The following is a 25,994-nucleotide window of genomic DNA, read 5'->3' on the forward strand; positions in this document are numbered from 1 at the left end:
CCCCTTGGTTGCAACATCTATCTGATCCTTGGATTTTTCCTGCATTTTATTCCTCTTGGCAGGCTGTCATTCCTCTTGCCTGACTTGTGTGGGTCCAGAGAGCTCTCAGTGCACCCAGTGTAAGAAGCCAGAGGAAGGATTGCACATTGAGCAGCTCTCTGGGGCAAACATCACCTCTGGCGAGTGTCTGTCCCAGTGCAGAGCCCAGTTTTACTTGGAGAACACTGGGCTGTGTGAAGGTAAGTAAGCCTGATTTGAGGAAATGTTAGGTAGCTTCTGGGCTTACCTCTTGAGGGATCCTGTGAGGTGGGACCAAAGCCAGAAGATCAGTGGCTCCTGGATGCTTGTGGCTAGAGCAGAAGACCGACATGCAGAAGAGTGGCCCCCACTGATGTCCTCCTTCCCTTTGTGCGTAATAGGTGATCTTAAAGAGCTAGTTGCTTTTACCCCGCTGCCCCCAGAGATACACTCTCAGAAATTCCTGGTGAGAGTTCTTTCAGAGACAGTATGAGTAACCGAGACAGACCCAGAACTCATTGTAGAATTCTGTTTATTATTTGTACAATTTGCTACTCTTAATATGAATTGGTCTCTTCAGGGCAAAATCTGGACTTCTGTCAAAATTTAGAAGTGATTCCTGCCATCGTTTTGGCATATCGTCTACAGAGAATTGATGCCATCCTGAATAATTTGACTCAGAGCTGGGTCATCTATAAATGGTTGAAGATGAGATGAAGGGGAGATACATATAATTTCTTGGGAGGTAGGGGAGGCCCCGCTCTGCTCCTACAAGAACGTTCCTTGCTGTTGGATGAAATTTTTAACTCTCAAGCTACTTGGAAAACAATTCTACTTATATTTTTCATTGTAAACATATGTTCATTAAGGAAAATTTTGAATGTAGAAAAAAGTAAAAAAGTAGTCTGCCCACCATCTACCAGCTAAACCCAGTTGCCTTTACCATTTTGCTATAATATATCTGAGTCTTTTTTCCTGTACGCTTTGAGTTTTTATTTTTGCAACATAACTGTAAGCATACTGCAGACTCAATTTTGTATTACAAGCTTAAAATTTAAAGTGGCTTCAATTTTACATTGGAATGTACTCCCACATGGAAATGCTGGATTTCAAGGTTAGGTTAAAAGATTTTGGACACGGTGAGTTATACTGCAGAGTAGAAATATGCAGAATTGGAATACAGAGACCCCAGGCCAGACACTTCAGCTGTCTAAGCCTTTGCATCCACAGCATTAGAATAGGGATAATTATCTTTCACACAAGCTTTTTTTTTTTTTTTTGCGGTACGCGGGCCTCTCACTGTCGTGGCCTCTCCCATTGCGGAGCACAGGCTCCGGACGCATAGGCTCAGCGGCCATGGCTCACGGGCCCAGCCGCTCCGTGGCATGTGGGATCCTCCCGGACCGGGGCACGAACCCTTGTCCCCTGCGTCGGCAGGCGGACTCTCAACCACTGCGCCATCAGGGAAGCCCTCGCACAAGCTTTTTGCCAGGATCAAAGGAGGTGCAGTGTGTGAAAGTGCTTGGTAAATTGTAAAGCCCCCATGATCACTTGGTATAAATTTCGGTCCATATACTCAGGTATTCACGAACATTATAAGGGTAACCCACTGCTCCCTGGGATGCACCAGGCTCCAGGGGTTTTACATGGTGTCTAAAATTCGGGGAGGGTCTCTAGTCCCCAGACATGCTGGTTTCCACCCATATATGCACTGCCCAAAATTTCCATGGTCCCTTAAACTCTCGTGGCTCTGTTTCCACAGCCACTTACAAAATATGGGAATCTTTGTCACTAAGAGTCCCAATGCCTTCCCAAAGCGCACACCACACAGCCTTCCCTTCTGATCCTAGGACAAATAAAGAAGAAATCTTCCCAGGTTACTCAGAGTGGTTAATGTCCTCCTATGATTTTGATCACTTTCTTAAAAATGAAAAATAGGGAATTTAGAGAGGGATCAGAAAAGAGAAACAAAAATAATGAACAATTTAAAAGTTAAATTGTTGGGCTTCCCTGGTGGTGCAGTGGTTGAGAGTCCGCCTGCCGATGCAGGGTACGCGGGTTCGTGCCTCGGTCTGGGAGGATCCCACATGCCGCGGAGCGGCTGGGCCCGTGAGCCATGGCCGCTGAGCCTGCGCGTCCGGAGCCTGTGCTCCGCAACGGGAGAGGCCACAACAGTGAGAGGCCCGCGTACCAAAAAAAAAAAAAAAAAAAAGTTGTTAATATAAATTAGAGTAACCAGGGTTATTCAGCCAGAAAATAGTATTCCTGTTGATTTGGTGCACACCATGATGCAGACACTGTGAGAAGTGCCTTATTTGTTTTTTTTTCCCACTAGGTCCTGATACTAGCCTTATGGGGTCAGTGAAGGAACTTAGGTTAGAAGAAGTTAATTCTGTAACTTGCTCAGTGTCATGTAGCCAGTACAGAGTAGAGTCCAGTGGGGACCTGAGTCAGCCAGGCTCCAGTAGCCATGCACTACACCAGCGTGCTACTATAATATGGTCGCCGAAGGGGCAAAAGCACAGCATTACAATGCTGTAGGGTTGAGACGTCTTAAATTTCCGAAAGCATCCTTGACCAAGGGGAATGTTCTGGGAATCCCTTTTACAGACACCTTTTAAAAAAGATTAGAATCTAATCCCTCTGGAATGATTTAATTATGGTCCCCTGTGAAAGGGCTAGATTGACCTCTTGAGGACCTTGCAGCCCCGAGATTTTATGCTTATTCACACAATATTGTTAGGTATCACACATATAGCTCTCTACTCACATTTACTACCAAATCCCATGCAATCTCTGCTAGGGAGATTGTTGTACTCAATTTATTAGTGATGAGAATGTGGTAGAAAGAGGTTAATTGAGTTGCCCAAGATTCCACTGGGAAACTGAGTGCAACCACCAGTTGTTACCAACCTTACCTGAGTATTAAGTGTGTTCATTGATGTATTTCCTGTCACTCGTCCCGTATCTCTGGCAACCTTTCTGCCTTCCCACAATCTGTTCCATTTTCAATTCTGCCGAAGCCTCGTCTCAGAACTCAGGCCTGGGAGCCCTGTGAGAATGCATTGGGCACGCCTTCTCACACACACGAGAAATACCCTCTCCTCTTTCAGGAACGTTTTAAAAGGTTGGAGTTTTTGTGTGTGCCACTGAGAGTTGATTTTTACAGACCTTTTCATCTCAAGTGCTTTTCTATAAAGAAGAAAAAAAACCAACTGTTTTCTGGAACTCTCCCTCTTCCTTTCTCTGAGACTGCAGCACAGAGGGATTAGCATATTACCACAGCTAATGAAAGTGAGAGGCAGATGCATTACAGGAAGAAGCAATTTACTTTAGAATCTGAAAATTGTCAGAAGTTATTATAAAAGTTTCTACTCTGAGCTACATGACAAACCCAGGAATTATCTGGAGGAAGATGAAGCAAATTTACTCAAGATATTTGACGAAGATCCAAGTCTGGGATTGAAGGATGAAAAAATATAAAATTAACAAAGAGTGACCAAAGAGAATATTGCTTATTATCAGCTGGAGAACAGTCTGCCTTTATTCATTCCTTCTACAAATGTTTCCTGAGTATCCCCTGGGTGCCAGGCATTTTCTAGGGACTTGAGGTGCCCTCGTGAATGAGTCAGATGAAATCCCTGCTCTCATGGAATTTACATTCTAGTGAGAGAAACGGAAAATAATAAATGAATAACAACAGCAGCAACGAAACCCACGACATACACTTAGCTAGTGGTCTGTACTATGAAATCCACATGAGGGAGGTGGGGAAGACAGAGGGGTGGGCTGAGGTAGGCTCCCAAGCAGAAGCACTTTGGTGAGATGGGACAGAAACCTGCATGTGTTTTTCCTGCGTTTTTGGTTCACTCTCAGAAATGAACTTGGGTACTTCAGAAGATGGAGCTTTGACTTTATGCTTCTTTTATACACAGCCTCTGTGTTTTCAAAGTGTAACTAGAATTGCTGGTACGAAATAAAATCTGTCACTAATTGTAGAAGATAATTTGGAGGTGCTTTCAGTAGTCCGCCAAAATTGTACATGTTTAAATATTAATCTTGAGTATTAGCTGAAAGAAGGACTTCAGTAATTTTTTTTTTTTTTTTTTTTTTTTTTGCGGTACGCGGGCCTCTCACTGCTGTGGCCTCTCCCGTTGCGGAGCACAGGCTCCGGACGCGCAGGTTCAGCGGCCATGGCTCACGGGCCCAGCCGCTCCACGGCATGCGGGATCCTCCCAGATCAGGGCACGAACCCCTGCACCGGCAGGCGGACTCTCAACCACTGCGCCACCAGGGAAGCCCCGGACTTCAGTAATTTTATCCAGAGTTCATCTCACCTGTTTAACTGATTACTCACTAGCATTGACAGATTCTAGTTTCTAAAACAAAACCCCCAAGAAACACCTGTCAGTAGCCTTGCACAAATAAAACAAAACAAATTAATAAAAACCAGGCCTGGGCTTCCCTGGTGGCGCAGTGGTTGAGAGTCCGCCTGCCGATGCAGGGGACACGGGTTCGTGCCCCGGTCCGGGAAGATCCCACATGCCGCGGAGCAGCTGGGCCCGTGAGCCATGGCCGCTGAGCCTGCGCGTCCGGAGCCTGTGCTCCGCAGTGAGTAGAGGCCACGACAGTGAGAGGCCCGCGTACCGCAAAAAAAAAAGAAGGATAACTATACCACTTTATCATATCACTGGTGTAACTTCTTTCTAACGATAGCAGTTTTTAAAAAATCCTAATTTTTACTTCTTCTCATTGCATGCATTTTACATATTACAGAAACTTAAAAAATATAGACAAAAAAACCAAAAACATCTATTACTAGGTTTCCCAGATTTAGCAAATACAAATACAGGATTTTTTAAAAATCTGATGTAAAATTCAATGCTAAAAATTTTGAAAGCCTCCATCAAATTACTTTAAAGGAAAAGATTGATTGCCAAAATCAGCCCAAGAAGACATAGAAAGCCTGAGTAAATCAAAAGTCATACATAAAATGGAAAAGGTTAACAAAGAACTTCCTCAGAAAGAGGACTAAGCTTAGACAGTTTAATGTGTGAGTTATTAAAACCATCTAAAACCCAAATAAATAAATCTTATAAAATGATAAAATCTCAGAGCATAGAAAAAGATAGTATATTTTAGAATACACTTGCTTTTTGGTCCAGCATAACACTAATGCCAAAGTTAGAGCATTAGAAAGAAAAAACTATAGATTCTAGATAAAATTCCTTTAAAAAGATCAAGTTGAATTCAGAACTATGTTAAAAGTTTTAATGTTTATATAAGCTTATTTTAATACTGTATAAATCACCTCATATTGAGATATTAGATAATTTATCATGTCAAAATGTCAAAGGAGAAAAAAATATGATCACGGTTATTTGCTGAAAATCTGTCTTAACTAGATCCACATTTGATTCTTTTATTTAAATCATGATCTATTCTTCATATAAGGAAAAGCCTCATAGTAAATCAGGAAGATGATTTACTTAGTAAATCAGGAAGATGATTTATATAAAAAATACAGGATTAGGAAATAAAAATATTTAGCACATAAAAAATGAAATGTTTAGTATGCCCAAGTATTACCTGAGATATTCTAAAATATTTTGCACTCTTTATCTGAAATTCAAATTTAACTAGGTGTCCTTTATTTTATCTGTAAATCCTACCTATAACCCTTCTATCTTCTATCTCTTTTAAACTTTTGATATAGATTCTTACAGTTATTTACACACACACACATATATATATCACTTTATTGTTTATAAAATTCCATACAACCAAGAATTTGATTGGAAATCATGTGTGTTTATATTTACTTCCATTTTATAGATGAAGAAAGTGAGGCTTCGAATGAACCAACTAAAGAATAGTTTAGCAGTGGGGGATCCTGGGCTCTCATAGAGGACATGGTTGCTTAGGAAATAGTTCCTTCTTTCCATCCTAGATCCTTTGTTCTTCATTTTGCCCTAGAACTTTACAATTTAATTTCAGGCCAGGCCATCTCAATTAATGGTCCAGCTCAATCACCATGTCAACAACTGGGCAGTGGTGGAGCAGCATGGGATATGGACATAGTTGGGATGATTGGACTACCCACATAAATTGCCCCGATTCTGTGGCAAATTAATGATGGATTTTTTCAGTTCCCATACAGTTCAGCAAGAGGGTTCAAGATAATATAATTTTGAGGAAATTACAAGTTTTATTTTAAAAATGAACTCTGGGGACTTCCCTGGTGGTCCAGTGGTTAAGTCTCCCAACTCCCAATACAGGGGGCCCGGGTTTGATCCCTGGTCAGGAACCGAGATCCCGCATGCCACAACTAAAAAGAAAGATCCCGCATGCCACTACTAAGACCCGGCACAGCCAAATAAATAAGTATTTAATAAAAAAATTAAAATGAACTCTGTAGTACAATAATGAATTTTACCTACATATTTTCTAATGTATTATGTCAGTAGAAACATTGGGCTTCAAAAAAGAATGCAGAGATAATAAACATCCCAGTGGCCCCCATTCCTGCATTGCTGGCTTTTCATTAAATTTAGAATGATCACAGAGCTTTGGTCAGGGAAACATCAGGGAGATTTTAGCAACTAAATTTTTCCAAGCCTTCTTTTTCCGTCTTGAAGACAGTATTGCCTCCTTAGACGGATCTTACGGCATGGGGCAAAATTGCACAAAATCAATACAGGTTTGGTATGCATTTTTTTCTAGTTTTATTGAGATATAATTGACATATAACATTGTATTAGTTTAAGCTGTACAACATAATGATTTGATATATGTTTATGTTGCAAAATGATCACCACAGTAGGTTTAGTTGACATCCATCACCTCACATAGTTGCAATTTTTTTTCTTGTGATGAGAACTTTTAAGATTTACTCTCAGCAACTTTCAAAAACACAACACAGTATTGTTAACTATAGTTACCATGCTGTACATTAGATTCCCCAGGACTTATTTATCTTATAACTGGAAGTTTGTACCTTTTGACCACCTTCACTCATTTCCCCTCCCCTCAGCCTTCCCTACCCCCCCAACAATCACCAGTCTGTTGTCTGAACCTTATCATTCAGCCTCGCTCTAGCTCTTGGCTGTGTCTTAAACTTTTGTGATTGTCCAAGTCACTTTCTTTGTTCTCAGTGGCACCCAGTAGGTGAGGGTGTGCAAAGCCCTGTCCCTGTCTCAAAAGGGAGGATCTCAGTCAGCATCTAGATGCTGTCTGATTGGATCTGGACCCTTCTGCAACGGCTTCTAAATTGTGCCAATGAACCTCTTTCAGAGAAAGTCTGGGAGGTGGGTTTTCTGTCCACTCCCTCTGCACTGAGCCCCGAGGGCATGGGTAGCCAGTTAAGAACTGTTCCTCTGTTTGCTACAGTCCTAACTAAATCCACGTACTCAAGCCCTGCTGATCACCAGAGTCTGGCCGTCAAGGGGTGTGTCCTCTGGGCAGCAGCCACAAAAGCCAGGGCCCTGGAAGTGCACACAGGCTCTTTCCAGGAAGAAAGAGTGACCTGGAGCCAGGCAGAGGGAGGGCTTGACCTCGCGCCCAGGTCTCAGAAGAGGATTGCAGGCACTCAGCCTCTACGTGTGTGTTAAAGTAGAAGCCTGACCCTCAGGCTGCAGCTTTTAATGTATGCAAATACGTCTCTTTCAGGAAAAGACTGGGAGATGGGCATTTCTGACTGATGCCTCTGCCCTGAGCCCTGGGGGGACACAACCACCGCAAATCCTAGGCAGCTTGTGAAGAACTGTTTCTTTGTATGCTCTAGTCCTTGAGGTTTTCTGGATTCAAGCCCTTTTGGCTTTCAGAGTTAGAGTTTTGGGGTCCCATTTCTCAGGTGGAAGTCTTAAAGTTGGGATGCTAGATGTTAGTTGTAAACCCTTAACTCCTCAGGGAGAAGCTGGGCGTTGTGAGTTCCCTCCTGATTGTACGTCTCTGCCTTCCTACCCGTTTTGATGTGGGTTTTTGTCTTTTTCTTTCCCCTCATTCATCTAATGTGTAGGAGTTGCTCAGCTAGTTTCTGGATTTCTTTTAGAGGGAATTGTTCTGTGTGCAGCTGTAAATTTGGTATGACCATGGGAGGAAGTGAATTCAGGAGCCCCCTATGTTGCCATCTTGGACCAGAATGCCCATTTCTTTTTTTTTTAAATAAGAAAATTCATTGATTACTTTGATTAATTAATTAACTTGCTTTGGGTGAATGGGAAGAAATAAAGTACACTGTGGTATTTTGATCTATTTAGTTCTTAAGATTCACCAAAGGCCTTAAGGCACAGACCTTTAATTAAAGAAATAAATGGGGAGGGGTCGGCGTGCTCTGTTTAAGAGTATGTTACTATTTATGAAGTTGGGATTCCCTCGCGTTAATTGAATAAGATACGTAGCATCTGTATTAAGCAACGGTCTTTAATGTACTCCCTGGAGTGCTGACATAGCTGTACAAATGCATGCCTTCTAGAAATGTTCCATCTGCTTCACTTTCCCCTTCTTGCTTTTATAGCATGGGTGTGCTAGGCTTTGGGGATAGAAAGACGAAAAAGATACAGACCACACCTTAAGGAAAGCGTGATCAAGTTGAGAAGAGTGACACTGAACAAGTAATTAAAAGAACATGATACAGGTTGTAATGGCTGTAGGCACAAAATACAGGAAGAACACAAACAAGGAGACTGACTGTCGCGGGGAGAGGGTATGAGGAAAGATTTGCAAAGGAAAACCACATCATCCGGCTGTGGAGGATTAATGGGGATTCACCAGGGAAGAAGGTGGGAAAGGGCATTCTAGGCCAGGGACACAGCAAGCGCAAAGGCATGGCGTATCTGGAGAAGCATATCATGCATTTGGTACTCCTGCAGTATAAAGTCCAAAGGGGTGAGTTGTAGGGAGTGATACTGGAGACACGGGGGTGAGTCCTGTCTTGAAGGGCTGTGCTGTGCTCAGGAGTTTAGATGCTACAGCTTTTAGAGAACCAGTAAAAGATTTTAAGTAGGGGAATAATTTGGTCAGTTTGCATTTTATAGTGATCTCTCTGGCCGTGGTGTGGCAGGTAGGTTGGGAGAAACAGTGGGGCTGGTTAGAAAGCTGCTGATTTACTAATCCACATCAGGAGTGACGTTGAAGGTCTACACTGAGGGGCCATGGGGGTGGTTAAATTGGGATATTAGACAGAGATTTATGAAGTGGAAGTCAACCTACCTTGGCTGGGTTGTGGTGATGGAAAAGTAGAAGTCTTAAGGATCTCAGCATGAGTGTCTTGGTGAATGGTGGGGTAAAGGTGAGCCAGGGAAGACAAAGGGAAGACCAGGTAGGGGGTAGGATGTTGGGCTGGAGGTGGATAGTGAGTACAGTTTGGACAGAGGGAACGTGATGCCATAATTTATAACAAGTAGATAGCGATTGGAAATGGATAGCTTGGAAATGGATACTGTTAGTATTGGGGGAATGAGGAATATGAGATACCGGTGAAACACCAAGCAGAGATATCCCTTAGGCAGTTAGATTTATGCAATTAGAGTTGAGGGTAAAAGTCAGAGCTGTACGCATAAATCTGGGACTCACCAGCATGGAGGTCATCATTAAAGCTATGGATGTTTGCCCAAGAGTGAGAAGAAAAGGGCAGAGGGTACAATTTTGGGAAGCTCCAGTATTCATGACGTAAACAGAGAAGGGCTGAAAAGAAAAGATCAAAGAGAAAGGAGACCTAGAAGTGTCTGCCAGTGTTTCCATCCACCTACCCTGCCCCCCTCCCCCCCGCACCTTCCTACTTGCCCACCCTTTCAGTCAGCAGAAACTCATTTACTGAGAACTTGTGACATGCCCGGGACAGGTATTGCGGGAGTCACAGAGATGGAGATGTGATTTTTTACTCTTTAAGGGTTCCCAATCTAGTGCGGTGTTGGGGAGGTAGGTTAGATCATGTTCATTAATAAAAGAAAGAAGGGAAAGAAGGGTGAGGGAAAGAGGGAGAGCGATTTTATTTGACTTCACTCCTTTTAACGTTCATCCCTCATCACAGTATTCCTACTGCATGTCCTAGAGGATTTTGGTATTTACATCATAATTTGAAAGACATCTACCTCCAAAAATTGTTTTGACTTGAAAAGCCAGGAAATTTTATATATGAAAATTGGGATGCTGGCCCACTTTTTGTGTTATTAAAAAGAAAAAAAGTAGTGTTCATTGTCTGAAATTTAAATAGAAAATAGAATGAACAAAAAATTGATATGTTTTAATTGTTTGGGGTAAAATTTTTACCGGAGTCAGCTTGACTGGAATTTACAACCATCTGAGGACACTTTTAGTACTGACACTATTAGTGCTTAAGCAGCTCAGTTATGCTTTTTCGGAAATATACTCAGCCATCAACCGGAAAGCCATTCTCTAAAAATGTAGTGTTACGTGGAGAAATTATTCATAGAACTTTTTTCAGATCTGTAATGGAGTTAGTCTTCCTTGAAGGATCTTAGACTTCAAACCAGAACTGCTGCTATGAAATCATTCCATAGCATGATAGACCCTCATAAAAGTCACTGAAATAGTGTAGACATTTCCAAAACCAGCACAGAATTGAAGTTTCATGAGCTTTTTTTAAAGATGCAAATGCCTGTAGTTGCAGAAAGAGAGTATCATAAAGAAAAAAATACATTGAGAGGAAGGTCACCCAGCATATCTTTTTCCCTCTGTGCCACACAACAACTAACTAGCTCATTATCTATTTGGTTCTTAAACATTTCTAACGAAGGCAATTCTGAAGTCTGCCGTGGGGATGTCCAGTGAGGCTTATTTCTAAAATCTACTGGGAGGCAAAGGGCCTTTCTCCTGGAATTCTTGGCCCATCAACCTTTCAACTCATTTGTCCTCATTGCTTTCTTGTTTTGTATAATTCAATAACAATCTTTATTCACATTGAACCAGGTTATCACATTGATTTTGTGACCGAATGGAATGAGATGAAATAAGTTGTGTGCTCATAATGCGTTAATTCACCTTCTCCCAGTTTTCAATTCCACGATGATACGCTTTGATTTCCTATTTATTAAGGAGGTATAACAGGAAGAGCTAGAAATTTTAGCAATCTTGTAAAGTCTAATATGAACATATTAGTATTATCACAAATATATTTAAGTATGTAGAAGTATGTTGCTTCCCCACATCATCGTGGAAGGCTTTGTGTTGACGATATAAATTTAGCTGGTTTTTGAAATATTGCCACCTGACTTTCTATTACATGCTGTTTCCCTTTGCGTTAAACGTCTTAAATAATGAGCTAATGTGTACCCCTCCTTTATAATATTTGCTTAGCTATTCTATTTTTTTTTAAAGAGGAAATATTTTCCCAGTGATTCTGAAAATACTTGGAAAAAAATTACTGTGACTTGTGCTATTAGAGTTGTTAACGAGGCAATGTAAAAACAAAAAAAGGAAATTATTTTAAAACGTGGAACTCTGGCTCTGTTTTTCATAGAGTAATAAATACTGTTGAACAGATAGAAAGTTCTGCAGTGTATCCAGGGAGGATAATCAGAGTTTTATCAACCAGTAAGGTGGGGTGTACTGCCCAATCCAAATGGGTCCTGGCCTTAACTCAGGAGCTGGGTCCTGGAGGCCTCCTGGTACAGGTATTAAACCTTTAGGTTCTGGGTTATGGATGAAGCAGGGTGCCAGGGTGGAGCACGAGACGGCTTAGGACAGCATCATATACCAGCCATATACCGGGAGTTTTGTACTTTAACAGCCAGTTAAACTACTGAACCAGGACATCCTAGCTCGTAACAGCCCCACATAAATCAAAGATTGAAATTTGCATTTTTATTGGGGGTTGGTGGAAATGGAGACCTCAGTGGGGTCAAATCCCATCTGGCTCTTCCAAGCTGCTGGTCTCTAAATAAATCTTCCAGGTGTTTGATAGAGGGGGCAGAGGAGGCAAAGAGGAGACTGAAGGTACTGTCGCTGCAGGCTGTGAATCTTGTCCATTGGAGAGAAGGTGGCCTGAAATGCATGGAGTCATCCCATGCATTGTCTTACAGTTGTTTCTCCAGCACCTAGACCTACCTGAGGCTTAGTAACAAATGAATGAATGAATGATTGGAGGTGACTGACCGGCTGTTTCAAATTGTAGATTTTGTTATTATTCAGATACGGTGAGGCCAAAAGATCAAGAGACGATTGCTGTAGGAGAGAGAGTTTGTTACTCACAGTTCCCAAGAGGAAGGGCATGTCACATGGGGGCCACACAGGGAAGCACTAGAGTTGGTCAGGAGGCAGAAGGAGCGAGGGGAAGACGTGGGCAAGAGGCTTTATCATGGTTTCCGTGGGAAGAAACGAGTGAGGCAGGGTAAACAACCCTTGGAGTGTCCACAACAGTACGTATAGTTTATCCCTCATTTTATACATGACGGAGAGGGAGCCTTGAGAAATTATATACCTTAGTTGAGGTCACAGAGAGTTGTGATGTGATGCTCTTATTCTCTGTTATACTCCATCCCCCATTTATCATATTGCAGTTACATGCTTGTGTGTCTGTTGATGCAGCTAGTTTGGGCCGCTCGAAATGTTGGACAGTTCTTCTCACCTGTGTATGTTCAGTCGCCATCAGAGAGTAGACATCATATTAAACCTTTGTGGAATCAGTAAGTAAGGCTCCCATCACCTTTCTCTTTAATTTGCGCAGCCTGGTCAGCGGCCCATTGATGTGTGATGGTAGAGGCACTATCTTGAGACAAGGAGACCCGTTGTGGCTTGCTGTTCTTTATCTGACATTCTCTGAGAATGGGAACATGGGAAGAAAGAAATGGATGACTCTGCAAGTGGTGATTTCCATTTTGTGGCATTTATGCCTTTCTTAATCTGGGTTCCACAGATGCTTGCTTTGTAGGATACATCCTTGAGAAAGAAGTATGTGAGATGTGTGCCCTGTCCTTGGAAACAAAACTCAGTGAATGCGCAGAACTTATATTGATGCAGGAATGTTAACAGGAGGGACAGAGCTACTGTCCTTGTCGAATGGTGGCTTTCCTGATTGTCTCCTCTGCTTTATCTTCCTTCCAGCTTGCCACCAATCCTGTTTTGGGTGTGCAGGGAAGAGCCCGCATAACTGCACAGCCTGCTGGCCTTCCCACGTGCTGTTGGATGGGCAGTGCCTCTCCCAGTGCCCAGATGGGTACTTTAACCTGGAAGGCAGTTGTACAGGTGAGTATGTAACATGCTGGGGCATATTCCCTGTGCCCATGTTTTATCTTCATAATGCAACCCGACTCGGTAATTAGAAACCTTGTCATACCAGGGGACTAGGAATGGGCTGTGAATCCTTGTCTTGAACTTGTAGGAGTCAAGGGATGGAGTGAGGGGAACAAGTGAAATTCTGTTCATCCAATAGGGAAGTGTGGATGAAATGAAAAATTAGAATCAGCTTTACCCTCTTCATACAGTGAGGGGTGGATTTAATGGTGGTGTTCATCACGGAGATGAGCTACCACAGGTTCTCATGCATTTTTGTGGGATCAGGCGTTTGGCATTGCCTCTGCAGGTCTCTGCCCTCCTTCGCCTGGCTGCAGCCTAATAAAGCAAAAGGAGAGAGAAGTATTTATTTTCTTCCTTGACATGTCAGTCCAATATGTGTTTTTGTTTTTTGCGGTATGCGGGCCTGTCACTGTTGTGGCCTCTCCTGTTGCGGAGCACAGGCTCCGGACGCGCAGGCTCAGTGGCCATGGCTCACGGGCCCAGCCGCTCCGTGGCATGTGGGATCCTCCCGGACCGGGGCACGAACCCGCGTCCCCTGCATTGGCAGGCGGACTCTCAACCACTGCGCCACCCGGGAAGCCCAGTCCGATATGTTTTTAAGAGCACCTTTATATTTCAGTGACAGAGATTCTAGAAATTGCCAGTTCAGATTAGTGCAGGCTTTTGTTGGACTCGACAAAATACTAAAATTTAAGCACCTTACTGTAGCACTGTGTTTTCTTGTATCTACAGAAAAAAAGACAAGACAAAACACATTCTATTATGATTATGGTTTTATTTCTGAAAATAGAGTGTTGAGGCCAACTTACAGGAAAAAGCCCATGGTTATGAAATCGTTTGGTATGTGTTTCTGGAATCGGAAGACAGGTAGTAAATGTATAAAATATTTTTGAAATAAAGTAACACTTGTAAGATTCATCTGGCCTCCAACACCAAAGAGGAAATTTGCTGCGAACACAGATTGAGACCATTGAAGATCACTATTATATTCCTCCTGGAATTGTCTTCTTCCACTAGCTTTTTAGTCTCTGTAGGCCCCTGATGGGTTGCTTTACTTGAAACACTCTATCAAGCTCAGTGGTGGTGGTGGGGGGTGTTCCTGGTTTCTTTGTCACTGGGGTTGTCTTTGAACACTGTGGTCTGTCCTTATGTGCTCTCACCCTCGCCCAGTTGGTTTTCGTGTGTGGAGAATTGTTTGGGGAGGAAAGTCTGAGTAGCTCTACCTCTTCTCTGTCTGTGCCTCTGCCTGCTTGAAACCCGCAGATGGAGGGCACCGCGGGCGGCAGGGCACCAAGGTCACTGGAAATATTCTGGCAGGGAGGAAGCCCTGTGCGGTGGGAGATCGTCCTGAGAGCGCTCGTATCTTTTGGACGTGCGTTTGCAAAGTTAAGAGGCTCAGGAATGTAGAAGAGGTGATAGTTCACGCTAGCCTTCTAATCAGCAGTTCATTTTCTTGCTTGCTTTTTTTTTTTTTTCCCCTATAACTCCTTATCTTCCCTTGGCCTCCCGCCAGAAGACCTGAGAGGCAGTTGACTTTACTGGAACTCTGGGCCTTTTCTTCCCACCAGCTCTGTGCCAGAAGGGAATTCTTTGTCATCAGTTCCAGCAAGCTCTACCCAGCTCCAGCCCTTCACCTCCCCTCCTCTTGGAATCAGACAGGCTCAGACCTTCTCGTCCTTGGCAGAGAAATCCTTCCATCTCCTTCCATGCTGCCCACCTTGGCAGCACAAGTGTAGCCACAGCTGCAACCTTCTTTGATTCTTTGCCATCCTTATCTTTATTGCCTACACTTACTGGGACTCACTGCTCTTTTTCAGTGTAGTACCTCTCAGTAATTAGGTGGTTTTTCTGGGGAAAACCGCTTTGACAGTTTTGTCTAAGGGACTGAACTTCAAACATGGCTCAGGGTAACCTCCAGAAAGAGGCCTTTTTCAGTTCTTTGTATTTTAATTAAGCGTTGCTGCTAAAACAGGCATCCAGGCTGTGGCCTGGAGGGAGAGCACGGCTGGCATCCGACTCCAGTGAGAAGTTTTAGTTTCCCCTGCTGTGGATGGTTCCCCCTTTGCCTGCCCGGGATTTCTAAGAAGAAAAATGTCTCCCTCTTCTGCCTGTCTCGCTCTTTGAAGTTTAGAGAGGGACAGTCTTACCACTTGCTTTTCTGCTTTGTAATTTTGACCTGAACTTTCTTACTTATATAGATGGGGATGGTCATGCTGAGCAGCCAGTTCCCCTCATTCAGTGGTTCTAGATTCCACGTTCTGTTCACGGCCAGTGTTTTCACTGACACTAGAAATGCCGTCTTTCGGTCAATGCCTAAGGGTGTGCCAGGCTTGCTCAAGAATCTTCCCAAGATGATTAGTATTTGAAGTCTGCTCTTAGTGTAATTTGTGGAGTACATTAAGTACTTCGTGTGTTTACATGCTGAGCTGCTAATTCCAATCCTGGTTCTTGTTTTACCTTCTAGAGTGCCACCCCACCTGCAGGCAGTGCCACGGCCCATCGGAATCTGACTGCATCTCCTGTCACCCTCATGTTACTCTGGCTGCTGGGAGCTGCAGGACCAGCTGTAAAGAGGAGCAGTTCCTCGGCCTCGTGGGCTACTGTGCTGGTGAGTGAGACCCCCTTCGCAGTCTCAGAAATCACTAGCCAAATGCTCGGTTCCTCCTGCCAGGCTCCAGGAGGCTCTCGTATTTGTCCTTTGTCATCAGAATACGAGCTCTCTTTGGAAGATATTTGTCTCATGTCTGAAAACTCACTTCACTGCTTCCGATCAGACATTTAGTAAATATCTGTGGATTCAACTGGAATCTTCTAATAATACTCTTGCAATTCCTGAGAAAACTTAGACCCTCATATGAATGAAGATTGAAGTCATGGTAATGGTTCCTTATGTGCATGTGGTGCACTTCAGCTTAAGAGAGCAAGAAGTATATTCAAAACAGTCACTCAGAAGACGGTCGCCCTCTTGTCTACATTATCTCCTGCTGTGGGGAAACTTTGTCATCAGCCCCAGGCACAAAAATATAGGGAGATTAACCTAGAAGTAAATCACTTGCTTCAGGAGATGGGATTTTTCCTCCTCAGTTTAGTACTCAGATCTCAAAAAGAAATAAATCAGGAAAGCAGCCTGGAATTTGGATAATAATGAAGGAGCTATGCAGTGTTTGTGTTCATCCATCCATTCCTACAACAAATATCTAATGGTCAGATGCTCCGAATAACAAAAAAAAAAAAAAAGGATGAATAAGACAATTATTCTGCCCTCAAAGAGCTTACAGTCTGGAGAGGGGAACTTACAGACTAGTGAGTTATTTTGTATTTCTTGACTCACTTCTAGGAGCAACTTGAGGAGGTTTACCTGCAGCAGCTGTTGTCACACTCTGAAGGGCTTGACTGGGGGGCATTCTGGGATCTACTGGGCAAGTGGGAAAGCTGAGAAATCCGGTTGGATGCATGCTGGAGGGGTTGACCCGGCTGTAGGGCTTGTTCCTGGGCAGGGAGGAGGTATGACCAGTTGTCTAGATCAGAGTATCAAGCAGGCCCCTTCGATACAGCAAGTCAATTATAGCGCTTCAAGTGTGGCTGTGGCGCCATGGTCCTGGGTGATCCAGTTCTTTTTGCACATGACCTTGGCTAAAGACTAGACATTAGAGGGAATTCCCTGGCCGTCCAGTGGTTAGGACTCTGAGCTTTCACTGCTGAGGGCCCAGGTTCAATACCTGGTCAGGGAACTAAGATCCCGCAAGCCGTGCGGTGTAGCCAAAAAAAAAAAAAAAGACTTTAGGGTCCAAGATCTATACCCTAGGAAGACTGAACTGTCGAGAGCGGGGCTACAGCCAAAACAGGCTGGGATTCGGGGTAAAACCCGATTATTGAGAATGCAGACATTTTAGAGGCAATGGAAAGTAGAAGCTCAGAGATTCCAGGCTTTAGACAAACGTGATACCCCACCGCTGTAGGGTGTGAGCTGTTTGCCAGTCCTGCCAGTGTAGTCAGGATTGACTTGGGAAGTGGGCAAATAGGAGGCATTAGTACCTCCTCTTGAAGAGGAATCTGGCAAGGGCGGATCTAACTGGCATTATAGTTTGTAAGCTTGAGTTCAGCTACTGATTCTTACTTTAGGATACAAAGGAGCAGCTAGTAAGAGGTTCCTAACATGGTTAAAGCACATTAGTGGATATTTTTTGAGAATCGACTGAGTCCAGGGTGCTGAGTTGCTGTTTGAGGGGTCACAGAGATCTTCCAGGCTACTTAAGGAGGTAAACCAAAGACACAAGTACAGCTAACTAATAGTACAAAGCAGTTTATGGATAATAACATCAATAGGCAGAATGGGTTGTAGGAGTTCAGAGGAGGGAGAAATAAAAGATCTGGAAAGCATTGTGGAGGAGATGGGGCCTAAAATTCTTCCTGAAGAATAGCTAGGATTCTGTTAGACAGAGGGAAACAAAGCAGGCTTTCCAGATGTGGTTCTACCAGGAGATGGGCGCAGGGGGTAGAACATGTGGGCCATTCATGGCCAGTGAGAGTGGTCCAACCTGGCTGAAGGACAGTGGTTTGAATTAAGGCATATTAGATGAAATGGTTGGAAAATTTACGTTGGAACCAGGGTATAGAGAACCCAAAGTTCTAGGCTGAAAAATTTGGACTGACTCTTGTGGGCAATAGGGCTATGAGAGTTTTAGGGGTGACTGTGATAACTAAGACTATGTCATAGGCAGGAAATCTTCAAGCTTTTTGGAAGATGCATTGTAGTGAGGAGAGATTATAGTCAGAGAGAGACATTAGAAGGTTGAACCTTCATAATGGCTTTTCTATTTCCAATCTATTCTGCATGTGGACCCTAAAAATTTTATGCTGGGACATATTTTATAAATAAATGTTTATATAAGGAGATTGGAAAAATTTAACTTCTAATCAACTCTGTTCCCTCCAATGTCCAGAGCCCTCTGATGGTAAAGTAGGTGATTAGGAATTGCATTAATTTTTTAAGGCTTATAAGGGACCACTAGAATAAAGGACCATGGGACTAGGCTAAATGACTCTGAAAGTCCCCAGCCCTAGATGAGCAGGTTCCACTAAAATAAGCTGGAAGGGACACACCTTGGCTGTCCTGAGATTAGGTATATTAAGTGAAGGTTTTAAATAAGGTAACCCGTTGTCTAGTGCTTGGAAACCCTTTGTTGAGTTGAGAATGGCATAACAATATTTGTTACAGAAAAATTTGACAGATAATTTCAGTTGTTGATCTTTCGGGGAAGTGCACTGACCCCAAAGTTTACTTTTTCTATATCTATATATATATATATGCCCTTTCCAAACACGTCCCAATTCTCTCTGTAATATTGTAATGCATTCATTCGTTTATGGTTTCATCAAGCATTTTTTAAGCACACGCTCCATACCAGGCACTGTGCTAGGCTCAGGGGAGGCCCAGATGAATAAGATAAAGTGCTTGCATTCAAGAAATGTACTGTATAGTGAAGGGAGGAGATATGTGTTGAATATGTTATTACTGTGGCTATGAGATGAGCCTGTGGGACAGCACCCTAACCCAGACTGGAGTGTGTGTGTGTGTGTGTGTGCGTGTAGTGCTGGCTGGGTACTGAAGGCTTTCTGGAATATGTCATAACTGAGATGATTTGGAAACATGAGTAAGAATTAGGAGGGGTTTGGAGATTCGGAGGGGAGAGCATTCCAGAAGACAAGCCAAAGAATATTTTCTATTCAGGCACCAGCAAAGAGTTAAGTAGAATGCCAGCCCCAAGTACGGGGGTGCTGTGACCTGAAGCAGAAGGAAGCAAGGCAGGTCACGAGGGCCTCTGTATGTTCTGTTTAAGAAGAACATGCTTTGTTATCAAGGCTGTGGGGATCTATTGAAGGTTTTTAAGGAGGGAAATGTTACGATTACATTTCTGCAAAGAGAAAGATCTGCAGAAGATTGTGTAGAAGAAGGCCTGGGGGCAGAAAGACCTTTAGGAGGGAGTTGTGAGAATTCAGATGAGAGATGAAGCCCTTTGATGAGAAAAGTGCTGAGGGGATGAAAAGCAAGAGGCATGGCTTCAATAAGCGTTAATTATACATTAGGTTGACCTATGGGGCATTGCTGTTTTGTGGGCAAAACCTGGTCAAATACTGGCAATTTTTATATGGTTCAACCTAATAGAAGCAGAAGAAGTTGGTGATCTCTTAGCCCTCAGGCTAAGGGAGAGGGAATTTGGGGGATGATTTCTGGCCAAGTAAATTCGACGAATGGGAGCATTATTTACCAAGGGCCAAAATAGGAAGATAATGTGTTTGAGCTTGGGCAGGTTGGACCCTTGGGCATCTGGGGTAGCTGTCCAGGAGGACGGTGAAAGTCTAAGTCCTTGCTGAACATAGCCACCATGAGCTTATCTGCTATCTTCAGTTTACCCTAAACCTAAGGTCCTGGAACTCTTTTTTTAGCTGAGGTGTTGCTTCAGTCAGTTGTATAACCTCCTGGAGCATTTCAATGACTTTTATCTAAACTCAGGAAGGTGTTGGGAGGAGCCCTAGTGATAGACAAAGCAGAAGGTAATTCACCCCTGCAGTGCGGTCAGTAGAGTGTATTTCCATCATCCTTGGGAAGGTCTAACGGTGGAAGCCCTGGAGAAGCACCCTCTCTGCTCCCTCTCTCGTGTGTGAGCTTTGTAGGGTGGTAGCATTTACTCACAGGATTTATTCTCTATCTGAGCTGTACCTAAGATCATCATCAGAGACCTCTTAATTGCACTTAGCTGTTTAAGGAAGAAAATTACATCTAATCTATCACACAGACAAGAATAAACACATCCTGGGAACAGGTCCAATAACCTCAATGTGTTATGACATGTGGAGATGTCATACGTGTGGGGTTTTTTCCCTTCAAGTCTATCAAAGCAAATATACAGTTTGTGAGAATAGGCCAGAGGTGAAGGCTTTCAGCAAAGATGAATGAACTGGGGTGAAAAACACCAGGTTTTGTCTTCATAGATTTTTGTTCTTTATATTTTGCCTGCATCTCAACAAAGCTTTCCCCAAATTTCAAAGCCTGGGGTGTTCCCTCCGTTTGTCTTTCTCAGCTAAAACCTTTCTCCTGTTCATCGAAGAGGGCGAGAATTAAAAAGAAAACATGAAGGAGAAATATCCAAATGAAGATGCATTAAAAAAATGCCTCGGGCTTTCTGGAATGTCTAATGGGAAGGTTGTACTTTTTAATTCTTACGTAGAAAAGGAGATAATACTTAGAGTAATATTGTAGAGGGGAAGACTGCAAAATTTTATATATATATTTTACTTTTAATTGAAGTATAGTTGATTTACAATATTGTGTTAGTTTCAGGTATACAGCAAAGCGATTCAGCTGAACATACATATATGTATATATCTATATTTTTTTATTCTTTTCCATTATAGTTTATTACAAGATATTGAATATAGTTCCCTGTGCTATACAGTAAATCCTTGTTGTTTATCCATTTTGTACATGGTGGTGTGCATCTTTTAATCCCATACTCCCAGTTTATCCCACCTAGCCTTCCCCTTTGGTAACCGTAGGTTTGTTTTCTATGAAGACTGCAAAATTTTAAATAGCTGATTTGTTAGGATGGTAGAATTCTAGGGGATTAAACATTTTTTTATGCACTACTGTTTTAAATGCTGGTTTGTTTTCTTCATAAATCTGTGCCAGAATGTAAGCAAAAGAAGACAAGTGACAGTAAAGAAATATTGCTCTGAGAATTTTCATATCGTATTCCATGGTAGTTGAGCTCTAAGCAATGGTTAATAGGTGTTACATGCAAAAATGTCTCATGGCTGAATAAATTTAGGAAACTCTCAGTTAAATAAAGTTAAGCAGCTTTATTTCAGAATTTCTCAAAACCTTAAATAAGCAGATGTGCATCGTGAATCTCTGAGATGAAGGAGGCTGCCCATCATTTGCCAACCATTTCACTGCAGACCCCTTCCTTTGATTTATTATAGACTCTCACAGGGCTAACCAGTGCTTTGCAAAACAATCTTTGAGAAGCCCTGCACTAGCTGATGTTAATATGTTGGACAATTTGTTGGCACTCCCTAAAGGTAAAATGAAATACTCAACCTATACTCAGATTGTGGACTTCCTTCCTTCCATCCCTCAGTGCGTCCCTCCCTCGCGTCCTTTCTTCCTCCCTTCTCTTCTCTGTGGGCAAGCAGAGGGGGCCCCAAGAATTCTCAGGGTTGCCACTCTCTTGACTGCTGAGAGCATCAAAGAGCAATCCGTAATTATCCTCTAGCATTGGGTCTGAGAAGTGTTTGCTCTCCAAACCTGAGCTGACTGATTAGAAAACCTGTTAACATTTTTCTTCCAAATCATTAAAAAGAAAACAAAACTTTTTGAGTCCCTTCTACAGTTTTCCCCATTCATTGTCACTCATTTCTGAAAGAGGAGCCTGAAAAACATGGTGAAAAAGTTGAAATGCACAGATTAAAAGAGCAACAAATCCTTGTTTTGGAATAAGGTGATAGAACTGCAACACTGAGTAATGAAAAAAACAAAACAAAACAGTTCAAATTGAACATCATTAAGGACTGGGAAAGAGCCCTGCATGAACCAGTGCACAGCTCTCTGCCTCCAGATACTCTGACTTGAAGCCAGAGAGGTGGGAGCCAGTTCTGTTTTATAGCAGTTTCTGCCTGTGGGGAAAGTGGGTTGGCACTGCTCTACATCTTGCTGTAGCTGCTCCTGGGGCTGTAAGCTGAAAGAAGGAAAGAGGCACACACTAAAACATGTAGCAGTTACTACCTTATTTTCATCATCAAAATCCTACCCATCCGTCCCTCGTGGCCTCGCTCAGATTCCATCCCTTCTAGGACCAGCTTCCTTTTGGCATCTCCCACGTTGTAATTCCTAGGTACGCTGACTGTTTCTACCAATTACCTAGCACTTGGCATTGACTAGCTCATGTTCTCTGTGAGTTTCTAATAATAGGTGACAGTTCTGAGGGCTTATGATGTGACAAGCACTGCGCTAGTTGCTTTGAATGCATTTTGCCATTTAATACTACCAATGATCCTCCGAGGTAGGTACTAATGTTATCTCCATTTTACATATGAAGGAACTGAACCTAAGTAAGGTTTAAGTCATTTACTCAAAATGAGAAAAGTTGGAAGATAGAGCCAAGATTTGAACCTAGGAACCTAGGATGAGGACAAACACAGTTGGTTACAACAATAGGGATTCAAGAAGAGTTTTCTGATTGTACATTAAAAGGTAGATCATCGGGGACTGGTATGACAAGATGGTTTGGAGAGGCGCTACTGGGGAAAGTTGCAAGAACTTGCCGGTCTGTTTTAAGTGCTGGAAGCTGTTTTAGATTGCCATGTATTTTTATTTTATATACCCTTAGTAAATAAATAAATAAACTTTAAATGAAGACATTAATGCATACTAAATTTTAATAATTTATATCACTCCACATGTACTTTAATCTTTTTCAGTGGTTACATACATGCATTTTTTAAAATAATATTTAAACTTTTTATTTTATATTGGAGTATAGCCAATTAACAATGTTGTGGTAGTTTCAGGTGCACAGCAAAGCAACTCAGCCCTACACGTACATGTATCCATTCTCTCCGAGACTCCCCTCCCATCCAGGCTGCCATGTAACATTGATCAGAGTTCCCTGTGCTATACAGTAGGTCCTCGTTGTTTATCTGTTTTAATATACATGCATTTTTCACAGTTGTAATCAGCAGCTATGTACAGGCATATCTCGGAAATGTTGTGGGTTCGGTTTCAGACCACTGCAATAAAGTGACTATTGCAATAAAGCAAGTCATGAGGTTTTTGGTTTCTCAGTGCACATAAAAATTGTTTGCACTATATTGTAGTCTGTTAAGTGTGCAATAGCTTTATGTCTTAAAAAAACAACGTACGTGGGCTTCCCTGGTGGCGCAGTGGTTGGGAGTCCGCCTGCCGATGCAGGGGACATGGGTTCGTGCCCCGGTCCAGGAGGATCCCACATGCCGCGGAGCGGCTGGGCCCGTGAGCCATGGCCGCTGAGCCTGCGCGTCCAGAGCCTGTGCTCTGCAACGGGAGGGACCACAACAGTGAGAGGCCCACATACCGCAAAAAAAAAAAAAACAAATAAAACAAACGTACGTACCTTAGTTAAAAATACTTTATTGGGACTTCCCTGGCGGTCCAGTGGTTAGGGCTTCGCGCTGTCACTGCCAAGGGCCTGAGTTTGATCCCTGGTCGGGGAACTAAGATCCCACAAGCTGTGAGGTGTGGCCAAAAAAAAAAAGAAACTTTATTGCTAAAAAATGCCAACCATCATTTGACAGCGTAGGGTTGCCGCAAACCTTCAGTTTGTTTTTAAAAAAAAAAAAAAGAAAAGAAAAAGCAATCATCTGCAAAGCACAGTTAAGCAAAGTGCAATGAAATGAGTTATGCCTGTATTTCTTTGTTGTTTCTCATATCACTTTGTGTATTTCCATGTGTTGGCAAATAATTGGAAGAATCCACATAATTGTCATTTTTAATGGCTAAATAGCATTCCATTATGTTTGTGTAACTTAATTTTTATTGGAGTATAGTTGCTTTACAATGCTGTGTTGGCTTCTGCTGTACAGCAAAATGAATCAGTTATATATATGCATATATCCCCCTTTTTTTTGGATTTCCTTCCCATTTAGGTCACCACAGAGCACTGAGTAGAGTTCCCTGTGCTATACAGTAGGTTCTCATTAGTTATCTATTTTTATACATAGCATATATGTCAATTCCAGTCTCCCAGTTCATCCCCCACCCTTCTCTGACTCCCCACCCCATATCCATATGTCCGTTGTGTAACCTAATTTGATTGGCCGTTTTCCTGTTGTGGATATGGGCAATAACCAGCAGGAGGTAGAGTTACTGCTTGGTAAACTAAGTATGACTTCCAAGGCTTTGGCTGGGACGAGGTCTGTTTTTCATGTTATTGTTAATAACAATAATGTTGTGCTCTTGACATTTTATAATTTTTAAAGCATTTTCTCACTTATTTTTTCATTTGATCATCCCAAGAAACCTTCCTGTGGAAGTGGGATTAAGAGCTCAGTGCAGTGCCTCACCAGTACATAGATGGTGATCAGGAAATGTCGGGCAAAGGAATGACTTGATTCCGGTGTCCTAAGGTCTACTTTAATCCCCTTCCAGTGCATCCTATGCTAATTACATCAAGGATCTTCTTAGTGTGACTCATTTTTTTTTGCTTCTTATCTCTTCTTTTTCACCTTCTATTTCATTCCATCTGGCCCTATTCTTCTATCTCTATATTTTTTCAATTTTCTTGTGTCTTCTTTTTTTTTTTTTTTTAATACCTCCTCCTTTATTTTCCTTATCTTCTTTTTCGGCAATGCACATTCTTTTCTCATTTCTCATCTGTCACCCTATCTCCTATTGCTTGAACTATGAGTTGCATATCCAGTCTCTCTCTGGAACTTTCAGTGATTGTCTCTCCCTTGTTCTCTGAATTTGTGTTTTATTTAAGGGACCACGATGTCCGCTGAAGGGTGATTGAATATTTCTTTTCTTTGAACTTTTACTTTCAGAAAAAAAAAAGAACACGACCTATTTTTAAATTGAGACTTTCCTAAATTAAAAAAAAGACCTTGTATTTTCTCCTTCATGTGACTTTTCCTAAACAATATCTTATATCGCTTTAGAAATGACCTTACTTACAAGTTTTCAACTTGGCAGGGCTCCCAATGAAGTTACAATTGCTGTTGTCTTCATAAGAACTACAGGCCAGGAGCTGAATTGCAGAGAAGACTTTGAGTGTTCATGCTTAAAGAACACAACTGAATTTAGGCTCATAGGCTATCCTCTTAAGTACTAGAGACAGCAAAATTGCTATGGCTACACTTATCTACTTTTCTTACACACATGTAAATCTCTGTGTTTATATGTAATGGGGCAAAAATAGTGACTTAGATGTAAGTATGACCATCAGTATCAATGTCAATCCTGATTGGGCCTGCCACAGATAAAGAATAATCACTAATGTTTATTGAGCACTTCCTATGTACCAGCTCCTCACATACATTATTTCATTTAATCCTGACTGCAACCCTGGGAGGTCAGTCCTATGATTAGTAGCATTTCCATTTTACAACCCAAGAGACTGGATGAGAGACATTAACCAAGTTACTCAGTGTTTCACAGCTAAAACGCAGTAGACCTGGGCTTTGAAGCAGTGCCACTTCAGAGGGCACGCGTGTGAACACCGTCATCAGACTTCATCATCCGATCTAGTTCCAATAGGACCTTCTCTGCTTCTCAGCAATTGTATTACTTACAGCTCTTTTTGATGCATTGTCACCTCGCTCACCATGACCTTTCCATGTGTACTCACTATACTTTCCCTCAACTCAACTCTCACTCCGATCAGTTGACATCTTTGCTTTCTTTTGTGTTTAGGAGGTTAACATAATCTCCTAAAAACAACAACAGCAAAAAAACTCCCTCACTTTTTCTCCGCAGATGTCTCTGTATCTTCTTCTAAATACCGTTTTCCTCATCGCTTCCTTTGAGAAAGGATCTCCCTCACCCTGGCCCGGGGGAACTCCTCCATCTGTGATCCAGAGCTGCTTTGTCCCATCACCCTCAAGAGGTGGTCTAGCCCAATAGTTATTTCCTCTTTTGGTTACTCATTTCACCTCCTTCCTTCCCTCTTTATCTTTCCTTCTCTTCT

At 42.4% G+C, this 25,994-nt stretch overlaps 1 protein-coding gene across 2 annotated transcripts in view; it reads left to right on the forward strand.

Moving 5' to 3' along the window:
• Positions 1 to 25,994, forward strand: part of FRAS1 (Fraser extracellular matrix complex subunit 1) — a 464,864-nt gene that overhangs the window by 255,329 nt on the left and 183,541 nt on the right. For both annotated transcript variants that reach the window (XM_067736345.1, XM_067736344.1), the window contains exons 18-20: positions 63 to 239; positions 13,081 to 13,221; positions 15,737 to 15,880. In XM_067736345.1, the coding sequence (XP_067592446.1) occupies positions 63 to 239; positions 13,081 to 13,221; positions 15,737 to 15,880 (462 nt within the window). The remainder of the gene's footprint in view (positions 1 to 62; positions 240 to 13,080; positions 13,222 to 15,736; positions 15,881 to 25,994) is intronic.

This window comes from Pseudorca crassidens, chromosome 4 (genome assembly GCF_039906515.1).
Source record: "Pseudorca crassidens isolate mPseCra1 chromosome 4, mPseCra1.hap1, whole genome shotgun sequence".
Taxonomy (NCBI): Eukaryota; Metazoa; Chordata; class Mammalia; order Artiodactyla; family Delphinidae; genus Pseudorca; species Pseudorca crassidens.